This window comes from Amphibalanus amphitrite, unplaced genomic scaffold (assembly GCF_019059575.1).
Source record: "Amphibalanus amphitrite isolate SeventyFive unplaced genomic scaffold, NRLGWU_Aamphi_draft 000216F_arrow, whole genome shotgun sequence".
NCBI lineage: Eukaryota > Metazoa > Arthropoda > Thecostraca > Balanomorpha > Balanidae > Amphibalanus > Amphibalanus amphitrite.
In genome coordinates, this window is record NW_024881711.1 from 411,530 (window position 1) to 434,176 (window position 22,647).

Sequence of the window (22,647 nt, forward strand, 5' to 3'; positions counted from 1 at the left end):
TAGAGACGCTAGGGTCAGGGCCAAGGTCAGCCTCGGTCATCTAAAAATTTTGCGTTTTAGGCGAGCTGAATTTACTTTCGTGAAGTTTCTTTGACTGTATATTTGGTAAAAGCTTCTCAGTTCATGATCTCATGCTATAGGCACACATTCATAATCGGTGCACACATCAGTATACACACAGACACACACAGACATACAAACACATATCATTGACCTTGACCTTACTTGACCTGAAATGACCACAGCCAGCAAAAACCTAGTCGGATAGTGTGACAAAGAGGTTCTAGCTGGCTTGGCACCACAATACGGCAGCGTCATCGGTATATGATGAGCAGCGCACGTGATATTCCAACGGGCAACGGTGACCCCAAACAGCAACGTTCTTTAGTTTGACCTGACCTCAGACCTGGAAGGTCAATGACTGCCTGATGAGGTAAAATTTGGTATCATTGGATTCGTTTCTTCCCAAAAAATATGTTGCTCTTGACTGCGAAGCTTAAAATTTTGTTTGAAGAAATTGTGGTGATGTCGAATAAAATACCTACACAAGCAGCGGGCCAACCCATCATATACCGATGACGCTGCCGTATTGGTGCCAAGCCAGCTAGAACAGCTCTTTGTCACACTGTCCGACTAATTTGCTGGCTGTGGTCATTTCACGACAAGTTAGGTCAAGGTCAATGATATGTGTTTGTATGTCTGTGTATGTCTGTGTATGTACTGATGTACCCTGACCCTGACATCTGTACATCGCAGACGGCAGAACAACATGTTCAATGATAGGTGGGAGGTAAGATTGGCAAAAAAACGACATCAAGGTGTCAAAAGCTCACAAGGCCCATAGCAAACGCAGGATATTGGCCGGGTATCCGTCATTTAGGTCATGACATGACCTGAAGAACAAGATCATATCTCCAAACCCAAAAGCCACAGAAACTTGAAATTTTCAATGGACGCTGAGAAAAGATAGAAAAGTAGCTATCCAAAAATCAGATTTCTAGCTTAAAAATGTTCAGTGTAGAGCAAAAAAAAACTAACTTGGGGTGGCAACCCTCCCCCAGGTGCGGGCGAGGGTTAGCCCTCACACTTTCTGGGGTCGGTTAGATTACTTGCGCAATGCTGTGCCGTTAAATTCTTTTTTTTTATAATAAAGGCTTTTTGTTTTATTGTCGAAAGTGAAAAAGCCAGAAATTTTCGTCGATTTCGGTCGACGCGGGGGATATTTACATACAATGTCATCCTGCTGGCCTGGATCCATGAGTAAGGTCAGGTGACCTACCCTTTCTTTATTAATATTTAAAAAAAAATAATGGCATCCGGGCTGTGACGAAAAATAAGTGGCCTAAATCCAATGAGAAAACTGGATTTGGGGGTACCCTAGGTTTGGCTTCTGAGCCTCTGGTCCCCCAGTGAAAATTTCTTAGAGGAGGCCCTGGCGTGGTTCGTAAATTACCGCTTCCGCAATTGGAGGCCCCTAATTGCTTGGAGGCCCCCACTAAATGGAGGCCCCCTTGGACGTTTTGGACCCCAATGGTGATGAGTTTCACCCATGATGATCCCTGTCTCCTCCTGATGGCTTTTTTCTATGCAAGGGTTGGATTTGATTGTGGGTTGTCGGGTATCTACGGATTCGCCTTCGAATGGTGGTTTCAGTCGTACAATTGTCGTTGTTGATTTGGCCCGCTGACTGCTGTTGCAACGTGTTTGTTGCTCACTCATCCCTTGTTTTTCCATTTGGCATACCACCTGCTTTCTTAATGACTGAAGCCGGAGAAGGGCCGCTCTAATTGTTGGCGTCGCCTTTCTAGTACGTGATTACTGGAAGCTCAAACTGATCCGCATCTGCTACTGGGAGCATCCTGAATGGCCGTTAGTCTGGTCATAGACACTCGTTACCGTCGTTTCTGCCGCGCCGATCGCCTCCAATCTGTCGGCGGCGGCGTGTGTGCCTGCTCCATTTCTGCGCCCTTGGGGTGGAATGCTTCTCCGTTCTGCACGTAGCGTGGGAGAGTGAAGGGATGATTCAGGATAGGAACACCTGTCGCTGGGGACCCTCTGGGCCAGTGAAGTCCAGACTGGGTTCAACATTTTTATACATAGTCCGGTGGAAAAAAAATGTAATCTCATTACAGACTCGACTGAGGCTCAACGCCATCTAGTTGCGTCTGGAGATCCTTACTAGATCCACTGTACCTAACCAGTATAACGCCTTTTGGGGCGACTAACGGAGCGAGCGAGAGGGTGAGCCTTGCACGTGCGAAATTTCGAGGGGGTACCTCCAGCTGACTTGTGCACGGCACCCTACTAACCGGTCTCTAGCGATGTGCCAAATTTGAGCACAATCGGCCCAGCCGTTCTCGAGATCTGGAAGCGGCACTCTGCACGTGCGCACGTGCAAAATGGGTCCCAACTGACTTTTGCACGGCACCCTACTAACCGGTCCCTAGCCATGTACCAAATTTGAGCGCCATCGGTCCAGCCGTTCTCGAGATCTGGAATCGACCCCTGCACGTGCGCACGTGCAGCAGCACCCCAACTCCGGCACATGGATATGCATTGCCTAGTGGGTGCCTACCTGCATGCCAACTTTCAGCGCAATCGGCCAAGTAGTTACCGAGATATTGCAACAATTACAAAAGTGACACCTCTTCGTTTTGCACGTGGCACGTGCATAAGGGGTCACCCACATGCATCGGGAATAGTCCAATACTTGGTAGAAGGAATGAAGCTACCCTACAAAAATTACCGCATGTAAATCGGTCAAGTGGTTGCTGAGATATAAGCGTCGCAGAATCGTGACAGATAAGTTATAATTCTAGGACATTTTTCATGGATGGCGCTTTTTTACTATGGACGTCAAACCCCTTGAGACCCCACTTTTTTGCGATAATTTTTTTAATGCGTCAACTCTCGTTGACAATATTTTGGCAATATGTGTTTCAGAACCTGCCGAAACTTTTATTACTAAGGTATTTTGACGCCAAACGATTATGAAAGGTACTTCTCATTCACTCGTAATGTTAAATTTCACGGAACAAATCTGCTGTTTGGGTAGAGGCTACGCGCTCATGGGGCGGAGCCACGTAATGACGTCAGCGCTAAGCTCCGCCCTACCCCTCCGGCGCTCCTTGCCCGGCGACCGGTCACTCGCGTCTCTCGCTCCATTCAGGCTTGATGGTGGGCGGTAGCTGGTAGCGGTAGCGGGCGCTGGTAGATGGCATTTAGAGCAGATGGCGCTGGTGGCGGGGCTCGAGTGTGGCCGAGCGCAAGCCTCTGCCCGGGCCTGAATTGACCTTAGCATTACGAGTGGATGAGAAGTACGGCTCTCCAGTAAAAGTCTTGTTGGTTTTGCTTTTTCGGACATATCTGGTCCTATATAATGTTTAAATGCATAAGTATCAACCCGGATTATGTGTATGCACATTTACCACGAGACTGTGAAATTTCATCGTTGTATGCCAAATACTTTCCGAGATATCCACCAAAAACCTCATTTTCTGCCGTTTGGGGTATTCTGGCCGCAATCTTCCTGGGATCGCCTATGACATCCATGGTGCCACCTAGCGAGAGGGACGCGGAAACACAGAATCATGAATGAATCGAGCGCGTAGTAAACGGTGTATGGAAGGGAGACTCGGCAGAGGCTATCCGGGTGGCCGGCGCGCGGCGCGCCCTTAGGCATCGGCCGACCCTTCGGACCGCGTGGGGTCAGAGGTCGCGCTCGGGAAGTCTCGGCTCTGGGTTTTAGCGCTGTGCAGTCAGGAAGGGAGGGGAGGATAGCGCTAGCCCGACTGACTAGTATGTTGGCTGATTCGTGTGGGGTGGAACGGATCACAGAACGGGATGGTGGCTAGTGGTGGATGATGGGATGTTGGTTAGGTTAGTGCGTACTGCGTAGAACGTAGCTGAACGTGCTTCTTTCATGGCAAACAACATGCAGCGCGGGATTATGCCAGAACTCATACAAAAAGGAACTAATATTTCGGCCGAGGGAGTGGATGAGTGCCGTGACAAAGCATGACGATGCTGCCAAAATCGGGATGCTTGTTTGCTCCCATTTTTTATTAAGTTTTAACCCTAACATGCAGCGCTTGATCCGAACTTAGAGGTCCCCGACTGACCTTGGACCTTAAAATCGCACCCGTCCGGTGCGCCACCTTTTCTTCAGGGGCGCTCTTCTTGGTTGTATCTGTTCTTACCAATAACTAAAGCAAATCGAATGTGTAATAAAAAAGGCATACCTCAAACACAGTTAATTCACCTCCGCTCGTGTGCATACTTGTTTTTGCCTATACCTTCTCGCATCATAATATATCACTTCAGTGCTTAAAACCCTCGCCCCGTTGGGGGGGCCATTTTGGCCCCCCCTGTGGTTTTTCCTGAATAGCAAGAAAACGGCGGCGCGCAGCGCCGCCAAATTTTCAGTACCTTCCCGGGCATCAATTTGACACCTTCACACCAAATTTCAAGTCTTAGGTCACCTTAGGTCAGGAGTTATTGAGGTCAAACTGAGGTCATGTTCGAGCAAAAATGAGCAAAAAACATGCAATCTTGAAACGCTCACCAAATCTACAGTTATCAAGCAATTTCAAAGTTCTTTATATGGTCTAGTAGACAAAAAGCGGCGCTACAAAACTGCTATCTCGGATTTTCAAAATTTTTGGTTTTTGACCAAAAAAAATCAAAAAATTGATTTTTTTAGAAAAACTTTGAAAAAATCCAAAAATTTTCCGAATTTCGAAAAAACCGGAATATATGTGATAGTCCCAGCGCTCTTCTATATACATACCACATTTCAGATCGATATCTCGTTTTTTGGCCAAGTTATAGCGAAAAAACTGTTCAAAAAGGATGACGTCAAATTTTTGAACTCAATTTTTAGCGATTCTAGACCACGTACGGCAAAACAAAGACCACCATTGAACTCCCCGTGACGAGCTGCATCGATTCGATACCCATTTTATGCAAACATATTAACTTTGAAATTTGACCTAATTTGACCTGACCTTGACCTGACCTTGACGTAACCTTGACCAAAACGTGATCTAAGCTGGCCCCAAAGGCTGCCTGACCCATATAATCGCATTTGTCATGTAAAATGGACCATAAAACATGTATCACACGACACTTTCATATTGTGACCCCCCCGTGACCTGACCTCTGTGACCTGACCTGGTATCAGTGACCTCAAATAGCAAAATATGTGTTTGAAGAACATTTCCCCATCGATGATTTTCAATGAAATGTATTTTACTCGATTTTACAACGCATTTCTTGAAGTGCCTGTAAACGGTGAAAATTGGACCTTTGACCTGACCTGTGACGTCATCGGTTTGACCTAGGTCAATAAAATTGGGTCACAAGGTAGTTCCCCGTTGGGGCTATCCAACGCCGTTTACCGCTTGTCGCTATGTTGCGTGGTTCTCGAGATCTTAGGGGGGGGGGCCAAAATGGCCCCCCCCAACCGGGCGCGTTGCTCGGCAGAGCCCAACGGGGCGCGGGTTACTGCTTAACCTTCAACGGAATTTTGGGTTTTCTGCATATACCCCGGCCGAGGGGGGGGGGGCGATTACGACCCCTCTCCGTCTTTTTGCCCCTAATTGAGCTAGCGCCTTGCGGATAAAACTGAGCGCGTGCGTCGTTTGAGATGCAGTAACTGGTACCCGAGTTGAATGCCTCAGGTCCACCGATAAACTCTGAGGTCAGTATAAGTGCTTCAAGTCGCGGGATCGGTTTTTGGTAAACAGTTTCACCTTAAGTGGTTACAGAGCCAAGAGCTTTGCATGCTCAAACGCGTCGAATAGTTTACGATTTGTTTTTGTTGAGGTCAATTTAAGGTGTTTACCTCAGGTCATGTCAGGGCAGAGCCACTCAGGCCACGAGGCTGACTCAAGGAGATCATATCGCTTCTTCGATGCGGTAGATCCTTACAAGTCCACTGGTGGCTTCCCGACTCGCTAGCTCAATTTGACCGGGACTTTTTGGTGAAATCTCCTGTGACCTTAGTGACGTCATTAATGAAGTCGCCTAACTTTAAGAATGGAAAAGTGAATGCTGGGGCTTGCAAAAATTGTATAAAATCGCGAATTCATGCGCTTGAGACAGCTTTAGATGGCTCCCGGCGTCAAAATAACAGTTTTCATATTTCCCAATTGATTAATAATCGTGAGGTTGCGTGACCGACCTGACTTCAGGTGACTCTTAAGAAAAATACGAGATAGCTACATACAAGTTGTGAGGCCTCTGGGAGATAGTACTATGTAGATCATATAAGCTTCATTCCCCGTTGAAAAGTCCCCTGGCACGAAGGGTGGTGCGACGTCGCGACATTTTGGGGCCTTACAGAGGTTCACTTTTGACGCCATTGGTCAACGGCCTGACCTTAACCTTCGCACTTGTAGGAGGGTATCGAACAGACCTCCTACCCTCAGTTTTTCGCAAATAACTCGCGCAAAAAGCGGCTGATTGCGGCGAAACTTTCAGTACCCTCGAGTTATTCAATATTACGCCTACCCTATAATTTGCATGACCCTGACTTAAAAGACCTTTGACTTGTGACCTGTTTTCCGAGACCATGTTTGGCCGGAATCGCGTTTTGGCGTATTTCGAGTAGAACGCGTTTTATTGTCTTTTTGTGGCTTTAAGCGATCAAACATGTGAAAGGATGTTGATCGCATGGATTCTAGTGGGTATCAAGGTCACGTGAAGATCAGTCAGGTCACTGACCTTTGATGACCTTTGTTCACTCTTTCGAGTTCTACATGTTTCTAGGGTAGATTTTGGAGTTGATTTCGCATTTAGAAACCGTTTGAACATTTAAGAAGTAGTTTTGGTTCACTCGTAACATGTGACCTGACCTGACCTGACCCGACCTGGCCTAAATGCACGAAAACATCATCTGTGATTAAAACTAACTTGAATTTCGTGATCAGCACCCCGCAAAACCCTATAACAGCTTCACTTTACGAAGCTCTAACAGGTCCCGATTCCCCGACTTTTGAGTTATATTGACCTGTCAACCAATGACGTAGGACCTTAACCCTCGCCCGTATTGGTGTTTTTCCAGCCGTGAACGTATAAGGGGGGGGGGTCCGTTGGACCCCCCCCCCTTGCCGTTTCGCCCCTGATCGAGCTAGAACTTCGCGGAAAAAACGAGCGTGTTGCCCGTGACGAGAGGAAGCCGATGATACCCAATTTTAAGGTCCTAGGTCATTGGTTGACCTTGCAGGTCAGGTCAATGACCCAAAAGTCGGGAAAATCGGGACCTGTTAGAACGTCGTAAAGTGTGGCTGCTATGGGGTTTTTCGGGGTGCTGATCACGAATATCATGTTAGTTTTGATCACAGATGATGTCTTCATGCATTTAGGCCAGGTCGGGTCAGGTCAGGTCAGGTCAACCAGTAAGGGTATTCGTAGTAGGTGGCAACCGCCTCTGACAGCTTCGTAACATGTTACGAAGGCACCAAAACTACTTCGTAAATGTTCATATGGCTGCTAAATTCGAATTCAGCTCCAAAAACTGGCCTAGAAACATGTAAAACTCGAAAAAAGTGAACCGAGGTCATCAAAGGTCAATGACCTGACCTGACCTTCAGGTGACCTTGACACCCACCCTAATGCATGGAGGCAACATAATATCACATGTTTGAACGCTTGAAACCACGAAAAGACTGCAAACGCGCGGCTAATGCGAGCCGACATACGCCGAATCGCGATTCCGGCCAAACATGGTCTCGAAAAGTAGGTCACAGGTCAAAGGTCATTTGGGTCAGGGTCATGAAATTTTCAGGGTAGGTGTAAAATTGATGAACGCGAGGGTACTGAAAGTTTCGTCGCGATCGGCCGCTTTTTACGCGAGTTATTCGCGAAAAACCATGGGGGGGTCCGTTCGACCCCCCCCCCCCCCTATACGGGCGAGGGTTAACCCTCGCCGGCGCAGGCCATTTTGCGTCCTTCGACGGCACAAGGGGGGTTGGTACGACCCCCCTCGCGTTTGGCCCCTGATCGAGCTAGAGCTTCGCGGAAAAAACGAGCGTGTTGCCCGTCACGAGAGGAAGCCGATGATACCCAATTTTAAGGTCCTATGTCATCGGGTGACCTTCCAGGTCAGGTCAATGACCCAAAAACCGGGAAAATCGGGACCTGTTAGAAAGTCGTAAAGTGTGGCTGCTAAGAGGTTTTCCGGGGTGCTGATCACGAATATCGTATTAGTTTTGATCAGAGATGATGTCTTTAAGCATTTCGACCAGGTCGCGTCAGGTCAACCGGTAGGGGTTGTGACGGGTATTCGTAATACGTGTCAACCGCCTCTGACAGCTTCGTAACATGTTACGAAGGCACCAAAACTACTTCTTAAATGTTCAAATGGTTGCTAAATTCGAATTCAGCTCCAAAAACTAGCCTAGAAGCATGTAAAACTCGAAAAAGTGAACCGAGGTCACCAAAGGTCAATAACCTGACCTGACCTTCAGCTGACCTTGAAACCCACCCTTATGTATGAAAGCAACATCAAATCACATGTTTGAACGTTTGAAACCACGAAAAGCTTGCAAACGCGCGGCTAATGCGAGCCGACATACGCCGAATCGCGATTCCGGCCAAACATGGTCTCGGAAAAGAGGTCACAGGTCAAAGGTCATTTGGGTCAGGGTAAAAAAAAATTTCAGGGTAGGTGTAAAATTGATCAATGCGAGGGTACTGAAAGTTTCGTTGCGATCGGCCGCTTTTTACGCGAGTTATTCGCGAAAAACCTTAGGGGGGGGGTTGCATCAACCCCCCCCCCTGTGCCGGCGAGGGTTAAAATTGGGTATCATCGGCCTCCTCTTGTCACGGGCAATACGCTCTTTTTCCGCGAAGCTCTAGCTCGATTAGGGGCTGAACGGCAAAGGGGTCCAACGGACCCTCCTCCCCCTCTTTACGATAGACGCTGGCAAAACACCAATATGGGCGAGGGTGAAAATACAGCTGCTGTCATAAAAATTCAGCTTGAATCAAAGGTCAGGCTTGCCAAATTTCAGCTCTCGCAGCTATCAACAAAAATAAACATGTGGAAGCGGCAACCGCCTCCCCCCTCTCCTCTCGGCCACTGCCAGCTAGGTTTTAAAGGGACACTCCCACCTTAACATTAGTTTTGAGTTGAGATAGCCAAATTGGTGGCCATGGCCTGCAAATACCGGTTTGGGCACTCACAACATCGACAAATGCTTTAATTCGGAGATATGGAATTTCAAACTTGCAGTTTTCGGATTCTAAGGGGCTAGTGCATTGGTATGCCCCCTTAGAATTTGTGACGTCAGCGGAGATCTAACGATTTTTAAATCTTTTACTAAAACGTTTGGTAGCACGCGGTGGTATATGCTGCTTTGCGCGCAACAAATGCCGCACTTTCAAATAAAGTCGCTAGGAACAGCGGAGATCCCAAAAAGTAAACAAAAGTAAAAGTCTAATATCTTGAAAACCGGTGAATATTTTTCGATGAAATTTGGTAGATATTCGTTTTCGCTCTTTCTGAAGCGAGCGACATCACTTTCGTGCCAATTCATTAACTTTTTTGAAGGTGGGAGGGTCCCTTTAAGCGTATCATACACGTTACAAAGCATCATATCAAGAGGACACGTCCCAGCAGTCATATGCACTGAACACAAACTTATTACCCACGCTAGTGTATCGGCACCATAGCACATGGTCGAGACTGTCGTCAGCCACGGACTCGCACTCGACCAACCCTCTGAGCCCGTTGACTGCGGGTGACCTTGACATGTCAAGCCTGATCGGCGGCCGGCCGCTGTCGTGCGGTCGTTACACACGGAGGGGAGGGAGACACAAAGCTCTACGTTAAAGCTGACCTCTGACCTTTCCCTGCGCCCTGGTCACTGACCCCGCTCCATGTCGCTGGGCGGTGGCATGGCGGTGGAAACCGGTTCTAGCCTCTACACATGCCACCATTCTAACCCTCCCCTCCCCACGCTACTACGCTGCGTGGAGTACGCTCGTGCGTAACTGGGCGGAGCAAGGGGTCACGCGATACAGGGGCGGAACTGGTTGCCCTCCCGCTCGCCGAGCGACCAACGACTAATACCCTGGAGAACCGTACCTTCCATAATCGTTTGGCGTCAAAATACCTTAGTAATAAAAGTTTCGGCAGGTTCTGAAACATACATTGCCAGAATATTGTCAGCGAAAGTTGACGCATTTAAAAATTATCGCAAAAAAGTGGGGTCTCAAGGGGTTTGACGTTCATAGTAGATGACGCTCTTACAGATGACGTTTTTTTTTTTCTTCATAACCTAACTGGCAGATATGTGAGTTTTGCTTTGAATTTTCCCCACGTGACTGAGATCATGGAATGCGTAACAATTCGTAACCGCCTCTAGAAATCCTTCGTGTTACCAAATCTACTGCCTATCTGTAGCTTTTTATTAGGATCTAGGGTTGAATCTTCTTTACCATGTGCCTACCTTCTTACTAAAGGTCAGCGCCTCCCCTGGTAAATACTAGTTTTTGCCGGTAAAAATACCAACTCTTTATGGTTATCATTTAAAGTGAAAATTGGAAGGATGGAGAGAAAGTATGGTTTCATTTCAATTATATGTTGTTGTTTTTTTGTGAATTCGGGTTGAAACCCAAATAGCTTGTTCATTGTTCCAATATATTTTTTTTCAGATAAAATGGCTGAAACTGGTGGAGGTGATCCAAAGGAAGAAAAGAACAAGGTATGTGGCAACGGGAACAATACACCATTTATCGGGTACTCTTGCCAAGGTGGGTGAAATTTAACACGTACAGTGGAAGGGGGTGGATTTCGCCCACCTCTCCTGTTCTTCGCCAATAGCTCACGCCGTAATCATTCAATTAACGTCAAATTTTCAGAAGCTGGGTAGAATTGAATTGCTGAACTTGCCATGCAAGAAATAAGTTATCGGTCCACAGCTTTTCTTGTAACAACCAACAGCCAACAGGGGTGTAAAATCAAACATCCTGCCGGGGCGGCGCGGCGGCCGGCGCCGGCCGTTACTCGTCGCCTGACTGGTAGACTGTGCCGGCGCCGGACGGTTCCGTCTTTGCATTGCGCTGCATAGTGTTGCTGCAATGAGAGAAAAGTTGACTCTTCCCAGCACATTAGGGAGAGTTGTCATTTTTGACTCTCGATGCAACTCTTCTTCGACACCAAACCCGGATAAAATCAACTGAAGCTCTCCTGTGACTATGTATTATGGTCCCACAAAGATCCTTCATACTGTTATATAACCCTTCCAATGCTCTTCGAAAACTCACTATAATTCTGAACACTCTTTCAATACTCCTGTTCTGGTAGAATTTTCTCAAAACTCTGCGTCGATCCATCATACTGTTGCCTATGCTTATAAAATAGGTACTCGTTTACGAGTATAACAAAAGTATCCGCAAAATCTCGTAATACTCTTCTACAATATACAAATCCAAACCGATTCCTATAATTATTTCAGACAGATCACCACCGACGGAAACATCCAACCATTTTCGTTTGAATTTACTACCAACGTGAGCCGAACACAACTTTTAGCGAACCCTTATAAAAGACATCCTCTCCTTCCATGTAACTTATGCCGCGCACCGACGGGGTCGGAACCGACGGGGGGGGGGCGGATGACCGCCCCCCCCCCCTGAGATATCGAGAAAGAAGCAAGATAGCGACAAGCGGTAAACGGCATGGGGTACGCACGGACAAAGTCTACATTTCTTACTAAGGCCATTTTCAAGTCAGGTCAAAGATGACGTCACAGGGGTCAAAAAAATTAAAATGGCGGCGCTAGATATGAGAGTTTTCCTCGAATAACTTTCGAAGTTGCCAAGCTAGGAACAAACTAAGGGCACCATCGTGATCCTCTCGTCAATCCGCATCGCATGATATACTACATGTGTTGACTTCGAAAGGTCAAGGTCAAAGGTTGACTTCAGGGTCACGTGACCTCATGTACAGTCTGTCTTAAAAGTACCGCGCAAAGTGGCGGTGGATCCATCGAGCCTGACTGAGGAAGGGCCTGCTAAATTTGGGTCACCGAAGCAATGGACATCCTCGTCCATTCCCCAGCTCAATTGGTTCGGTGACTTTCAAATTAAAGCAGACCTTTCTCGGTCAGGCTTGATGGATCCACCGCCACTTTGCGCGGTACTTTTAAGACAGACTGTACAGTCCACAGCAGAAGTAATGTGTGGTTTCAGTTATGGGTATGTTCTGCTTCTGAAGCCTAGGAACGATTAGCCAGACTGCAACGAGACTTTAAATGTAGCTTACATGTATCTTCACCCTTGCAGGTACAACTTTATCTATTGACGTCTTCTTTTCAATCAGTCCGCATTTAAAAATCGTCGGTCAAAGCCATCCGTTGAGATTGGTAAAACCACACATTACTTTAGCGGTGGGCTGTACATCATTCGATGCGCCTTGACGAGCTGAACACGATGAGACCATCCGAGCGTATACAGGGTGTCTCAAAAGTTCGTTGACAGGTACCAGTCATGCTTTTTTGTCAATAATTCTGAATCAACGAGAAATTAACAGTCGAAATTTTGCATGGGCATTGGTAACAACCTTCCCCCAGCAGGCGCATTGTTTTCAAGCGCATTCGACCCTTCATGAGCTCACAAAAAGGGTTCACCTCTAACCATGGGTCAGGCATGAAAATGGAGGTCGCAAAATTGGGTTGGCTGAGAAACTCTCTGATTCAGGAGTAATGGGAATGGTTAAGTCGGAAATGACACATGGCAAAGTGTCGGCGAGGATGAGTACAGCATGATGATTATCTGATAAAAACGGTGGCTAAAATTTGTGAAGGACGAAACGAAACCATGCGAGACTAACAGCGTTTTGAACGACCTTCGTACGGCAGCAGACTCGTGCTCCGGAAAGCAGCTGAAAATGCGGTCATAACTATTGAAAACTGACCAGAAGCTCACAGACAGAGGTTACCCAGTTTCAAAAATTGCAGGTCCTCATAAGACAAAGACAAAGAATCATTTTGAAATTGTTTATAATGTCTATAACGCTAAATTTTTATGGAAAATAACACGAAAATCGTCAATGCCAGGGCAACTGACCCTTCAAAAGTGTCATTTAATGTAAATTTTTATCTTACGAAGTTTCAAGAGGCAGATCTGGAGCAAATAGCATTCTTTTAGACACAAAATCCCAACAAAACCGCACGATGGACAGGTTTTGGCCGTTTACCAAGCAGAACTTCTCCTGAGGAAAACACTCCGCAACCCAGCGAAGGTCTCGGCATGGGGAATGAAGAGCGTTTGGGATTTTTTTTTTTTATAAATTTTGTCCGAACCTTTTGATGGGAAGGATTCACAAGGACAGAGCCACCGCTAAGCGAAGCTTGTTGCGATGACCCTGCCCTCTACCCTCCGATCACGCAATTCCGATTCTATGGCAGAATTTAGAGTCCAAAGTTTAACGTGCGCACAAAGCCGCGCACGGCCGGTCCCCTCGCTGACTTCGCCTGGCTACGGCCTGCCACCAACCGCAACCATACCTGTCAGGAGACCCATGTCGAGCGCCCGTCGCGCTTCAAACCCGGACTGTTATAACCGGGAACGCGTGCTCTCACCACGCGGAGTCCAACGCTCTAACCAACTGAGCTACGGGACCGGCTAAATTTTTGCATTTTTTGCAAAATTTGCAAATGTGTCTAAGGAACAGATGGCCGACACATTCTGGTACGATATGCTGCGAAAAATTTGCCACTGGCACTTCCCATTTGTTCAGGAATGGGGTTGTTTTGAAAAGGAAAATGGTGCTTGGGAGGTCGGCGCCAGTCATTCATGAAGGAGTTAGCGCCAGAGAAGACCTACAAAATACTCACGGATGGTGTCGATGCAAGCTGTCGGCTTTCAGGGAGAAGCGGATGTTGCCGGGGAGCTCGTCAAACCTAAATTCGACGCAGAAACTGCAGGGGATTCCCCTACAGGAGCTTGAAAGCTGGTAACCTTTTTTCAGCCGCCGGCAGCTGACGGAGCGACGAAAATCGGTATGGGCAAATATTTTTGGAGATGCAGCAAAGGGTTTGGTTTCCAACCTTCCGAATCAGTTGTCAATGCATGCATATTTGTCTAGTGTACACACAGACACCAAAACCTTAGATTTTTGGCCGGTTCTTATATGCTTTATTGGCATGAGAAATGTGTCAACGAAGTTTTGAGACACCCTGTATATCTTGTTCCTGCGAGGAGTTAGCAAAAAACCTTTGGTGACCCTTGATGACGTCACATGACCTTATAGTTGCCCAAGAGCAAAAAAGGCCTGGAAGTAGTCAAGGTTGATCGTATCTGAAGTCATTCATGGTATATTGGGCCATTCCAACGCGTTTTATTGAGAAAAAAACGGAGTTGATTTTCCCCCATTGACTTATAATGGGGAGGTCAAGAAATTGACCTGACCTTAGATCATCGATATCAAAATCCCGAGACATACAAATTGTAGCTACTGATGACCTCGGTATATCCTGCGACTTTCAAAGGCCTTCGTCATCTACTATAGCTCTGACACGGTGACAAAGTTGCAAAAAAGTGATTTGAAGCTGGGTCATTCGAAGTGACCTGGCGACCTGACCTTAAAGGGTAGGAGGTTCAAACTTGCATACCGTGTTTAAAATTGACAAGGGAAAAGTCGGGCCAAATTTCGTAGCGCTACGCGCCGCGATTTTCGCGCTATTCACGAAAAGCAGTGGGGGCGGACAACCGTCCCCCTCCCCCCGTCGGTGCGCGGGTTTACCCTCGCCCGCATATGCCATTTTCCCATCCTAGAACGCACATGGTGGGGGGGGGGGTGCCACCCCCCGCGCCATTTCGTTCCTGCTGGTGATAGAGCTTCGCGGCAAAGACCAACAGATTCTTTGGGAAGAGACAAATCCAATGGTACCCAATTTTACCTCATTAAGTCAATCATTGACATTCCAGGTCAGGTCAAACTAAAAAATGTGTGCTGTTGGGGCCACCGTTGGAAGATCACGTGCGGTGCCCATCATATACCGATGGCGCTGCCCTTTGTGGTGCCAGGCCAGCTCGAACAGCTCTTTGCCACACTATCCGACTAGGTTTTTATCGGCTGTGGTCATTTCAGGTCAAGCTAGGTCAAGGTCAATGACATGTGTTTGTATGTCTGTGTGTGTCTGTGTATACTGATGTGTACACCGATTGGTTTGTGTGTTCCTATTACATGAAATCATGATCTGAGAAGCTTTTACCAAAAATGCAGTCAAAAATCTTCACGAAACTAAAATGCAATGTTTTTAGATGACCTAGAAACATGTTTATTTTGCATCCGTTTTGGATAATAGCAAATCATGGCGCCATCACCCGCGATAACGGTTATGATTTGAGATATATTTTTATTTAGGCCATTAGTTTGGCTGTAAAAACTTGTATGTTTATTAATATTAGTTGGGCGGAGTTTGGTAGTTTTTTTTTATTTAACTTGTGGTATGTTGTGCTGATTGCGGGTTGTTCAAACCTTTCAAATGGGGCGTTCCACGACAAATCGACAAGTAAAAAATTAAATTTGCACCCTCATATTTTATTCTTCGTTGAAAACTGGTGTAGGGGGTTGTGATGGGCGGGGAAACCAGCTGTGGAAAGTATTTTTTTCTTCGAACAACGGTTTCCGAGATATAGCCTGGGGCAATTCCTGGAGTTCGCGCTGCAGCCCTATGTTTGGCGGCCTATAACTCAGAAACTATTGGTTTTTTACGATAAAAACTTTATATGGTTCAACTCACAATCAACCAACAAACATTTTGGCTATCTCGGATTTTCAATTTTTGAAAATTTTGATCACGTGACCTTTTGTCCTATTTTTCGAAGAGTGACCTTGATATTTTCCCCACTGAAAGTTGCAATTTTGTCTGATGGCGATTAAAGCCTTATCGATTGTCATTCATATGCGATAATAAAAAGTGGTTATCGCCCTGCGTTGACCTCAGGTCAGGTCATTTTTATGACCTGTCCATTATTACGAGCGGGAGCGACAGCGAGATCTCGAGAATAAAGCAAGATAGCGACAAGCGGTAAACGGTAAAGGGTACACACGGATAAGGTCTATAATTTTTACTGAGGTCATTTTCAGGTCAAGTCAAAGATGACGTCACAGGAGCTAAAAGGAAGTCAAAATAGCGGCACTATACATATATATGAAGTTTTTCTCGAATAACTTTCAAGGTATCCCAGCTAGGAACAAACTAATAGCACCATCGTGATCCTCTCGTCGATCCGCATCGAAACATATGTATGTTGACCTCGAAAGGTCGAAAGGTCAAAAGTTGACCTTAGGTCACGTGATCTAAGGTCAACTTTTGACCTTTCGACCTTTCGAGGTCAACATACATATGTTTCGATGCGGATCGACGAGAGGATCACGATGGTGCTATTAGTTTGTTCCTAGCTGGGATACCTTGAAAGTTATTCGAGAAAAAACTTCATATATATGTATAGTGCCGCTATTTTGACTTCCTTTTAGCTCCTGTGACGTCATCTTTGACCTGACCTGAAAATGACCTCAGTAAAAATTATAGACCTTATCCGTGTGTACCCTTTACCGTTTACCGCTTGTCGCTATCTTGCTTTATTCTCGAGATCTCGCTGTCGCTCCCGCTCGTAATAATGGACAGGTCATAAAAATGGCCTGACCTGAGGTCAACGCAGGGCGATAACCACTTTTTTATTATCGCATATGAATGACAATTGATAAGACTTTAAACGTCATCAGACAAAACTGCAACTTTCAGTGAGGAAAATATCAAGGTCACTCTTCGAAAAATAGGACAAAAGGTCACGTGATCAAAATTTTCAAAAATTGAAAATCCGAGATGGCCAAAATGTTTGTTGGTTGATTGTAAGTTGAACCATATGAAGTTTTTATCGTAAAAAAAACAATAGTTTCTGAGTTATAGGCCGCCAAACATAAGGCTGCAGCGCGAACTCCAAGAATTGCCCGAGGCTATATCTCGGAAACCGTTGTTCGAAGAAAAAAAATCCTTGCCACAGCTGGCTTCCCCGCCCATCACAACCCATTAGACCAATTTTAAGCAAAAAATAAAATATGAGGGTGCAGGGCACTTGTCGATTTGTCGTGGAACGCCCCAAATGTAAGGGACTTATTGAACTCAACCCTACCCCTACACTACCCTGCATACGACTGGACGCTTCCTAAGCCCGCAAGCATCACGACGCCGAGATGGAATGTAGCCGGGAAATCACCCTCGCCATCTGTTCTAGAGCTAATCGGTGTTGGGCGGCGTGTGGGGCGCCGCTTAGCCTATGGGGGTGCACTTTGACTTGATGGGGGTGCATTTCTAGTGGATGAGGGACGGGTGCACCTGCACCTCTTTCATATGGAAAGTTACTTCCCTTATTACAGGTCCCCGTATTGCACCTGATCAGGGAACGGCCAGCAGACGAAGGAACTATTTCTGGATGACAGGCGAATAGCCGCTCACGCAGGGAGCGGAGCTCGGCCCCGTCCAAAGTGGCCAACAAAGCAGAGACAGAGACAGAGGCAGAGGCAGTTTCATTATCCATCACATCTTCCATCAAAGAACTGGTTTCTGACTTGGAAGATGAGCTCCATCTTTGTATCGGAGTCGGTGCTGTCAGGAATCAGCTGGTCTAATGGAGTGAGACGACTAGCCATCGTATCAGAGCTGCCTGGTCCTCGTAGCATTTGCACCCGTTCTTCTCGATTGGACTCTGAATTCTGTCCCTCCTGATTATTACTTGAGGCATTGGTATTAGCACAGTTTCATTATCCATGCTTTGCAAACAGTGCCATACCTAACAACACAGTAAATTAGTCAGCAATATTCTTTGCATGTCCCAATATACATAGTTGAGTCGCACGCGATTTGAGTGCAAAAATCAAGAGCAAGTGCCAACTTGTTCCAGTGAAATATTTTGAATATTGACCTAAAAAATGAGTAATTTCCAGATAAAATAACAGCGAAATCAGTTTTCACTTGCCAATAAAACTCACAGATATTGAAGCTCCACTATTAACCCGCGCCCTGCTGGGGGGTGTTTGAACACCCCCCCTTGTGGTTTTTCGCGAATATCTCAAAAACGGCGGCGCGGAGCGCCGCCGTTTTTGGTACACCTTATCATACATTAATTCTACACATGTTGTGAAAATTTCAGACCAAGGTCATTCAAGGTCAGGTCACCAGGTCACTTGAAGTGACCTCACCTCATAAAAAGTTTCAATGTCTGTCATAGCTACACCGAGTGACCGATCGCTTTGAAACTTTCAGCGATTGCTAAGAGCAATAGCATGTATAAAACATATATCTCAGAATTTTGATATCGATGACCTAAGGTCAGGTCAATTTTGCGACCTCCCCATTATAAGTCAATGGGAGAAAATTGAAATGCGCCTCTTTTGGACTAAAGACATTATAAACACTCCCAAACACCGAATTACAAGTGGTTTAGACACACTGAACATGAAAATGGTGTCCGTGACCCTTGTTTATGCCCTGAGGTCATCTTAGGTCACGCACGGTATCTAACAGTTTTTCGCAAATAACTTTTGATAGAGGCATGCTAGAGCGATGAAAACGCCTTAGATGTGTTCAGCTCGACGATACGGATCGACTGATATGCAACATGACCCTTTCCGGTCAGGTCATGACCTTGACCTGAGGTCAAATTTTCAAGTTGACCTTTCAAGGTCAAGTTATAGTTCATTCGACGCGTCTTGACGAGAGAAACACGATGCCGGTAAAAGTAAGCTCGTACAGGGCTTGGGTCAAAAGTTATTGCAGAAAAACTGTTTCCGAAAAAATCGGCTATTTTTGCAGTTTTTGCCCCCTGGAGGCAAAACCGTTGACGTTAGGTCAAATCTGAGAGAATTACTCAGAAAGGGCGTTAATAGGGCTATCGAATGCGCTTTTCCGCGGCGCTGTAGCTCTATTGGTTCCCGAGTTATGCGTTGGCTTCTTGGAAATTTTCGACATTCGACCTGGAAATCGGCGAAATTTTGCCTTCAATGACCTCTGGTGACCTGACCTTTGACCTGACCAAAAAATTTACCGAAGTGATTTCGTCATTATTTTTGACGCTCTTTCGAACGCCGCCTTCCGCGTATCGCTACGTGGCCCAGGAGCCGAGTTACAAGGGGGGGGGGGGTGTTCAAACACCCCCCCCCCCCCAGCAGGGCGTGGAAATCCAGGACCCCCAGCTGGGCGCGGGTTAATTAAAGGAACATTTAAGTATATGTTATTCTTGATAAAACTTCTTAGCCACGCAATACCAGCGCAAAAACAAGAGACACTGAAAACACGACCAATCACTCCGATTAACCATAGATAAATACATAGAAAATGTATGTCTCAACCTGTCTCAACTGCGCCAAATATACACAGTTATGTACCTACATGTGACGTCATGATTAGCCCGACCAATCAGAAGCAAGTTGTTTTCAGTCACAAATAATTAATTTCTGAGCTCACTAGGCATTTTTTTTTTCTAACAATCGGTGCCGCAGACCTCGCAGACCTCGCAGCGAGGAAAATCCAAAGTTGACTCAAAATCAACTTTTGGAATGCGATGCAAGGTCGCTCGCAAGCTAAAACACGCAGACTCGATTGTTAGATGGTAGTGTGGGTTACTCAGCTCAGATTGTATTATGTGATTTTGAAGAAACCGCAAAACCCAAAACTCGCAACCCGCATGCGAGGTCCAGTGTGGGGCGGCCTTAAGCCGCTATGAAGCGGCCAATGCATGTGTAATGTATGCTCTGACCACATGCTCTCTGGTGCTAGGATGCCCCAGGAGGAGACGAGCACATCAACCTGAAGGTGATGGGGCAGGACGGCTCTTCAGTCTTCTTCAAGATAAAGCGACACACTCCATTTCGGAAACTGATGACGGCCTACTGTAATCGTGTGGTAAGCAGCTCTGTATTCTTACTGGTGTTTTAAGCTCTCCTATGGGATAGTCGCTCGCTTATTATGGTTTGCGTGTACAGGGTGTCCCAGAATTGACCGAGCATTTAGTTCCTGGCTAAAAGTACGATTGCGCTCGATTCTAATAAGATGCGAGCATTATACTTTTATAAGACATACCTTAGCTATCGAGCTTGGAGACTGTGTGTTTTTGGTGACCGGTTACGACTCGAGTCAGTTATTATCCAGAGTCAGCAAAGAGTAGTCCCTTTTCGTTTTCAGCCTCAGCAAACAAAAGGCAATCATGGTGAAAAAAGTGCAATTCTGAAGTTCGTAAATGGACTTTCTGCATGGTTCTTGCTGGAGAGCTCCAGTAGCTCATTAGCAAGCAGGCAGAGGTGAGCAAACCGCAGTTATATCAGTGAGCGAAGCCAGAGAGAGCAAGAGATAACCTGATCGACAAGTCTGGGCGCGACCAAAAAGGAGCATGCACCAGTCGTCAAGCGGGTGGTTGCCATGTCATGGACAACAAACGCCACCCATCTACCCGAAAACAAGCTAAACGACACATCAGGGTTAGCTACGAAACATCAGTCCACTTTTGACCACTATCTTCGACAAAATTTTGGAATTCGGGGCCCATCATCTGAAAAATATGCCAAAACTAACGGAAAGACAGCGCGAATCGCTACAAAGCAGCCATAAATCATAATGTATGCAACAAAAAAGTGAATGGAAACACACTTTGTGGTCTTACGAAGGTATTCTGCCCTTTGAAGCGACACAAAAAAAGTCGTGTGTGGACGTCAGATGGTGACAACGCCCCAACAGCCGAGACGGCCAGGCACTCGTCGAAAATCAAAGTGTGAGACATTTTGAGCCACGGTGCGCTCCTTCGGCTTCACGTGATGCCCCAAAGACGACCGTTGACCCGCGCCGGGCCGGTGCTCCGCGACTTCCGCGCCGGGCCAGGGGGGGTGTCTGAACATGCCCCCCCCCCCGTCTAACTCTGCTCCTGGGCCACGTAGCGACACGCGGTAAGCGGCATTCGAAAGAGTGTCAAAAATAATGACATTCTGACATTCACTTCGGTCATTTTTTGGGTCAGGTCAAAGGTCAGGTCGCCAGAGGTCATCAAAGGTAAAAATTTCAACAACTTTGGAAACTGCCAACGGCTAACTCGGGAACCAATAGAGCTACAGCGCCACGGAAAAAGCGCATTTGATAGCCCTTTTACAGACCTTTCTGAGTTTTGCTCTCAGCTTTGACCTCAGGTTAACGGTTTAGCCTCCAGAGGGCAAAAACTGTAAAAAGAGCAGTTTTCACGAAAATGGTTTTTCGTCAATAACTTTTGACTCAAGAGAACCACGACATTACTTTTGGCAGCATCGTGTTCCTCTCGTCGAGACGCGTCGAATTTACTATTTGTTGACCTTGAAAGGTCATTTTGAAAATTTGACCTGAGGTCAAGGTCATGACCTGGCCGGAAAGGGTCATGTTGCATATCAGTCGATCCGTATCGTCGAGCTGAATACATCTGACGTGTTTTCATCGCTCTAGCACGTCTTTATCAAAAGTTATAGCAAAAAAAAACTGTTGGTGACCGTTCACGACCTGAGATGACCTCAGGGGCAGACAGAGGGGTCACAGATGCATTTTTCCGATTCAATGTGTCATGTTTACCTTTGAACCGATGTTTGAGAGGTTTTTGAACATCATTCGTCCAAAAGGGGCGCATTTCAATTTTCTCCCATTTACTTATAATGGAGAGGCCGCAAAATTGACCTAAGCTTAGGTCACGGATTCCTAGGTATACATTTTATAACTGCTGGTACTTTTATCAATCGCTGAAAGTTTCAAGACAATCCGTTCACTCGGTGTAGCTATGACGAGCATTCTATTTTTTCCGAGGTGAGGTCACTTGACGTGACCTGGTGACCTGATCTTGAGCGACCTGGGTCTGAAATTTACACAACCTGTGCGGAAAAGATGCACGAACAGGTGTGCCAAAAACGGCGGCGCGGAGCGCCGCTGTTCTTTAGCTATCTGCGAAAAACCGCAGGGGGGGTGTTCAAACAGCCCCACCCCCCCCCCCGCCCCGGCGCGGGTTAACACAGTTTGCTTCTGCGGTAATATTCAAGCATTATAAAAACTGGTTGTCGTGAACTGAATGGCCATAAGCGGGTTTGTTCTGGAAACCAAATCTGTTGGAAGCCAAAGGTCACGCCATGTTCAGGCATGGAGGTTCTCCACTTCAGATGTAAAATACAGCGCAACAGTGGTGTAGGCAGAATTTTTGGTTTTGGGAGAGAATGCCTTATGGCCTGGGAACAGTTTGGATGCAAAGCTAATCGAAAATATTTATATTATCCACCGGCAAGAGGTCAATGAAAACCGTCTTACAACCAGTTTCGGGAGACCCGTAAAACAACTGAAGCCAGCATCGTCTGGCATTTAGCTACAATTGTCGGCTAATGTAGCTAGCGTGTCTATTGCATGTGCCATTTCGAAGCTACCCTTATTGGCTATATCGGACGAAAAAGTGCAATTATTTTTTCCCTCATCTTATGCGCTGATTAACAGTGTTCGGTCAATTCTGGGACACGCTGTAGTTTTCCCATTGACAGATTCCTTTGATATGTCAAAAATTTGGTTATTCGGTACGGACTGGCCTGGCTCGGGCTGCGCTCATGCTATTGATTGGGAGTGTGTGGCTGTCGCCCGGGATCCG

The 22,647-nt window shown here is 46.4% G+C and overlaps 1 protein-coding gene across 2 annotated transcripts in view; it reads left to right on the forward strand.

The window, feature by feature from the left end:
- The window catches only part of LOC122385381 (small ubiquitin-related modifier 3-like), a 45,289-nt gene that overhangs the window by 22,007 nt on the left and 635 nt on the right, over positions 1 to 22,647 (forward strand). For both annotated transcript variants that reach the window (XM_043373607.1, XM_043373606.1), the window contains exons 3-4: positions 10,663 to 10,712; positions 19,794 to 19,919. In XM_043373607.1, coding sequence (XP_043229542.1) covers positions 10,668 to 10,712; positions 19,794 to 19,919 — 171 coding nt within the window. In that variant the 5' untranslated portion in view covers positions 10,663 to 10,667. The remainder of the gene's footprint in view (positions 1 to 10,662; positions 10,713 to 19,793; positions 19,920 to 22,647) is intronic.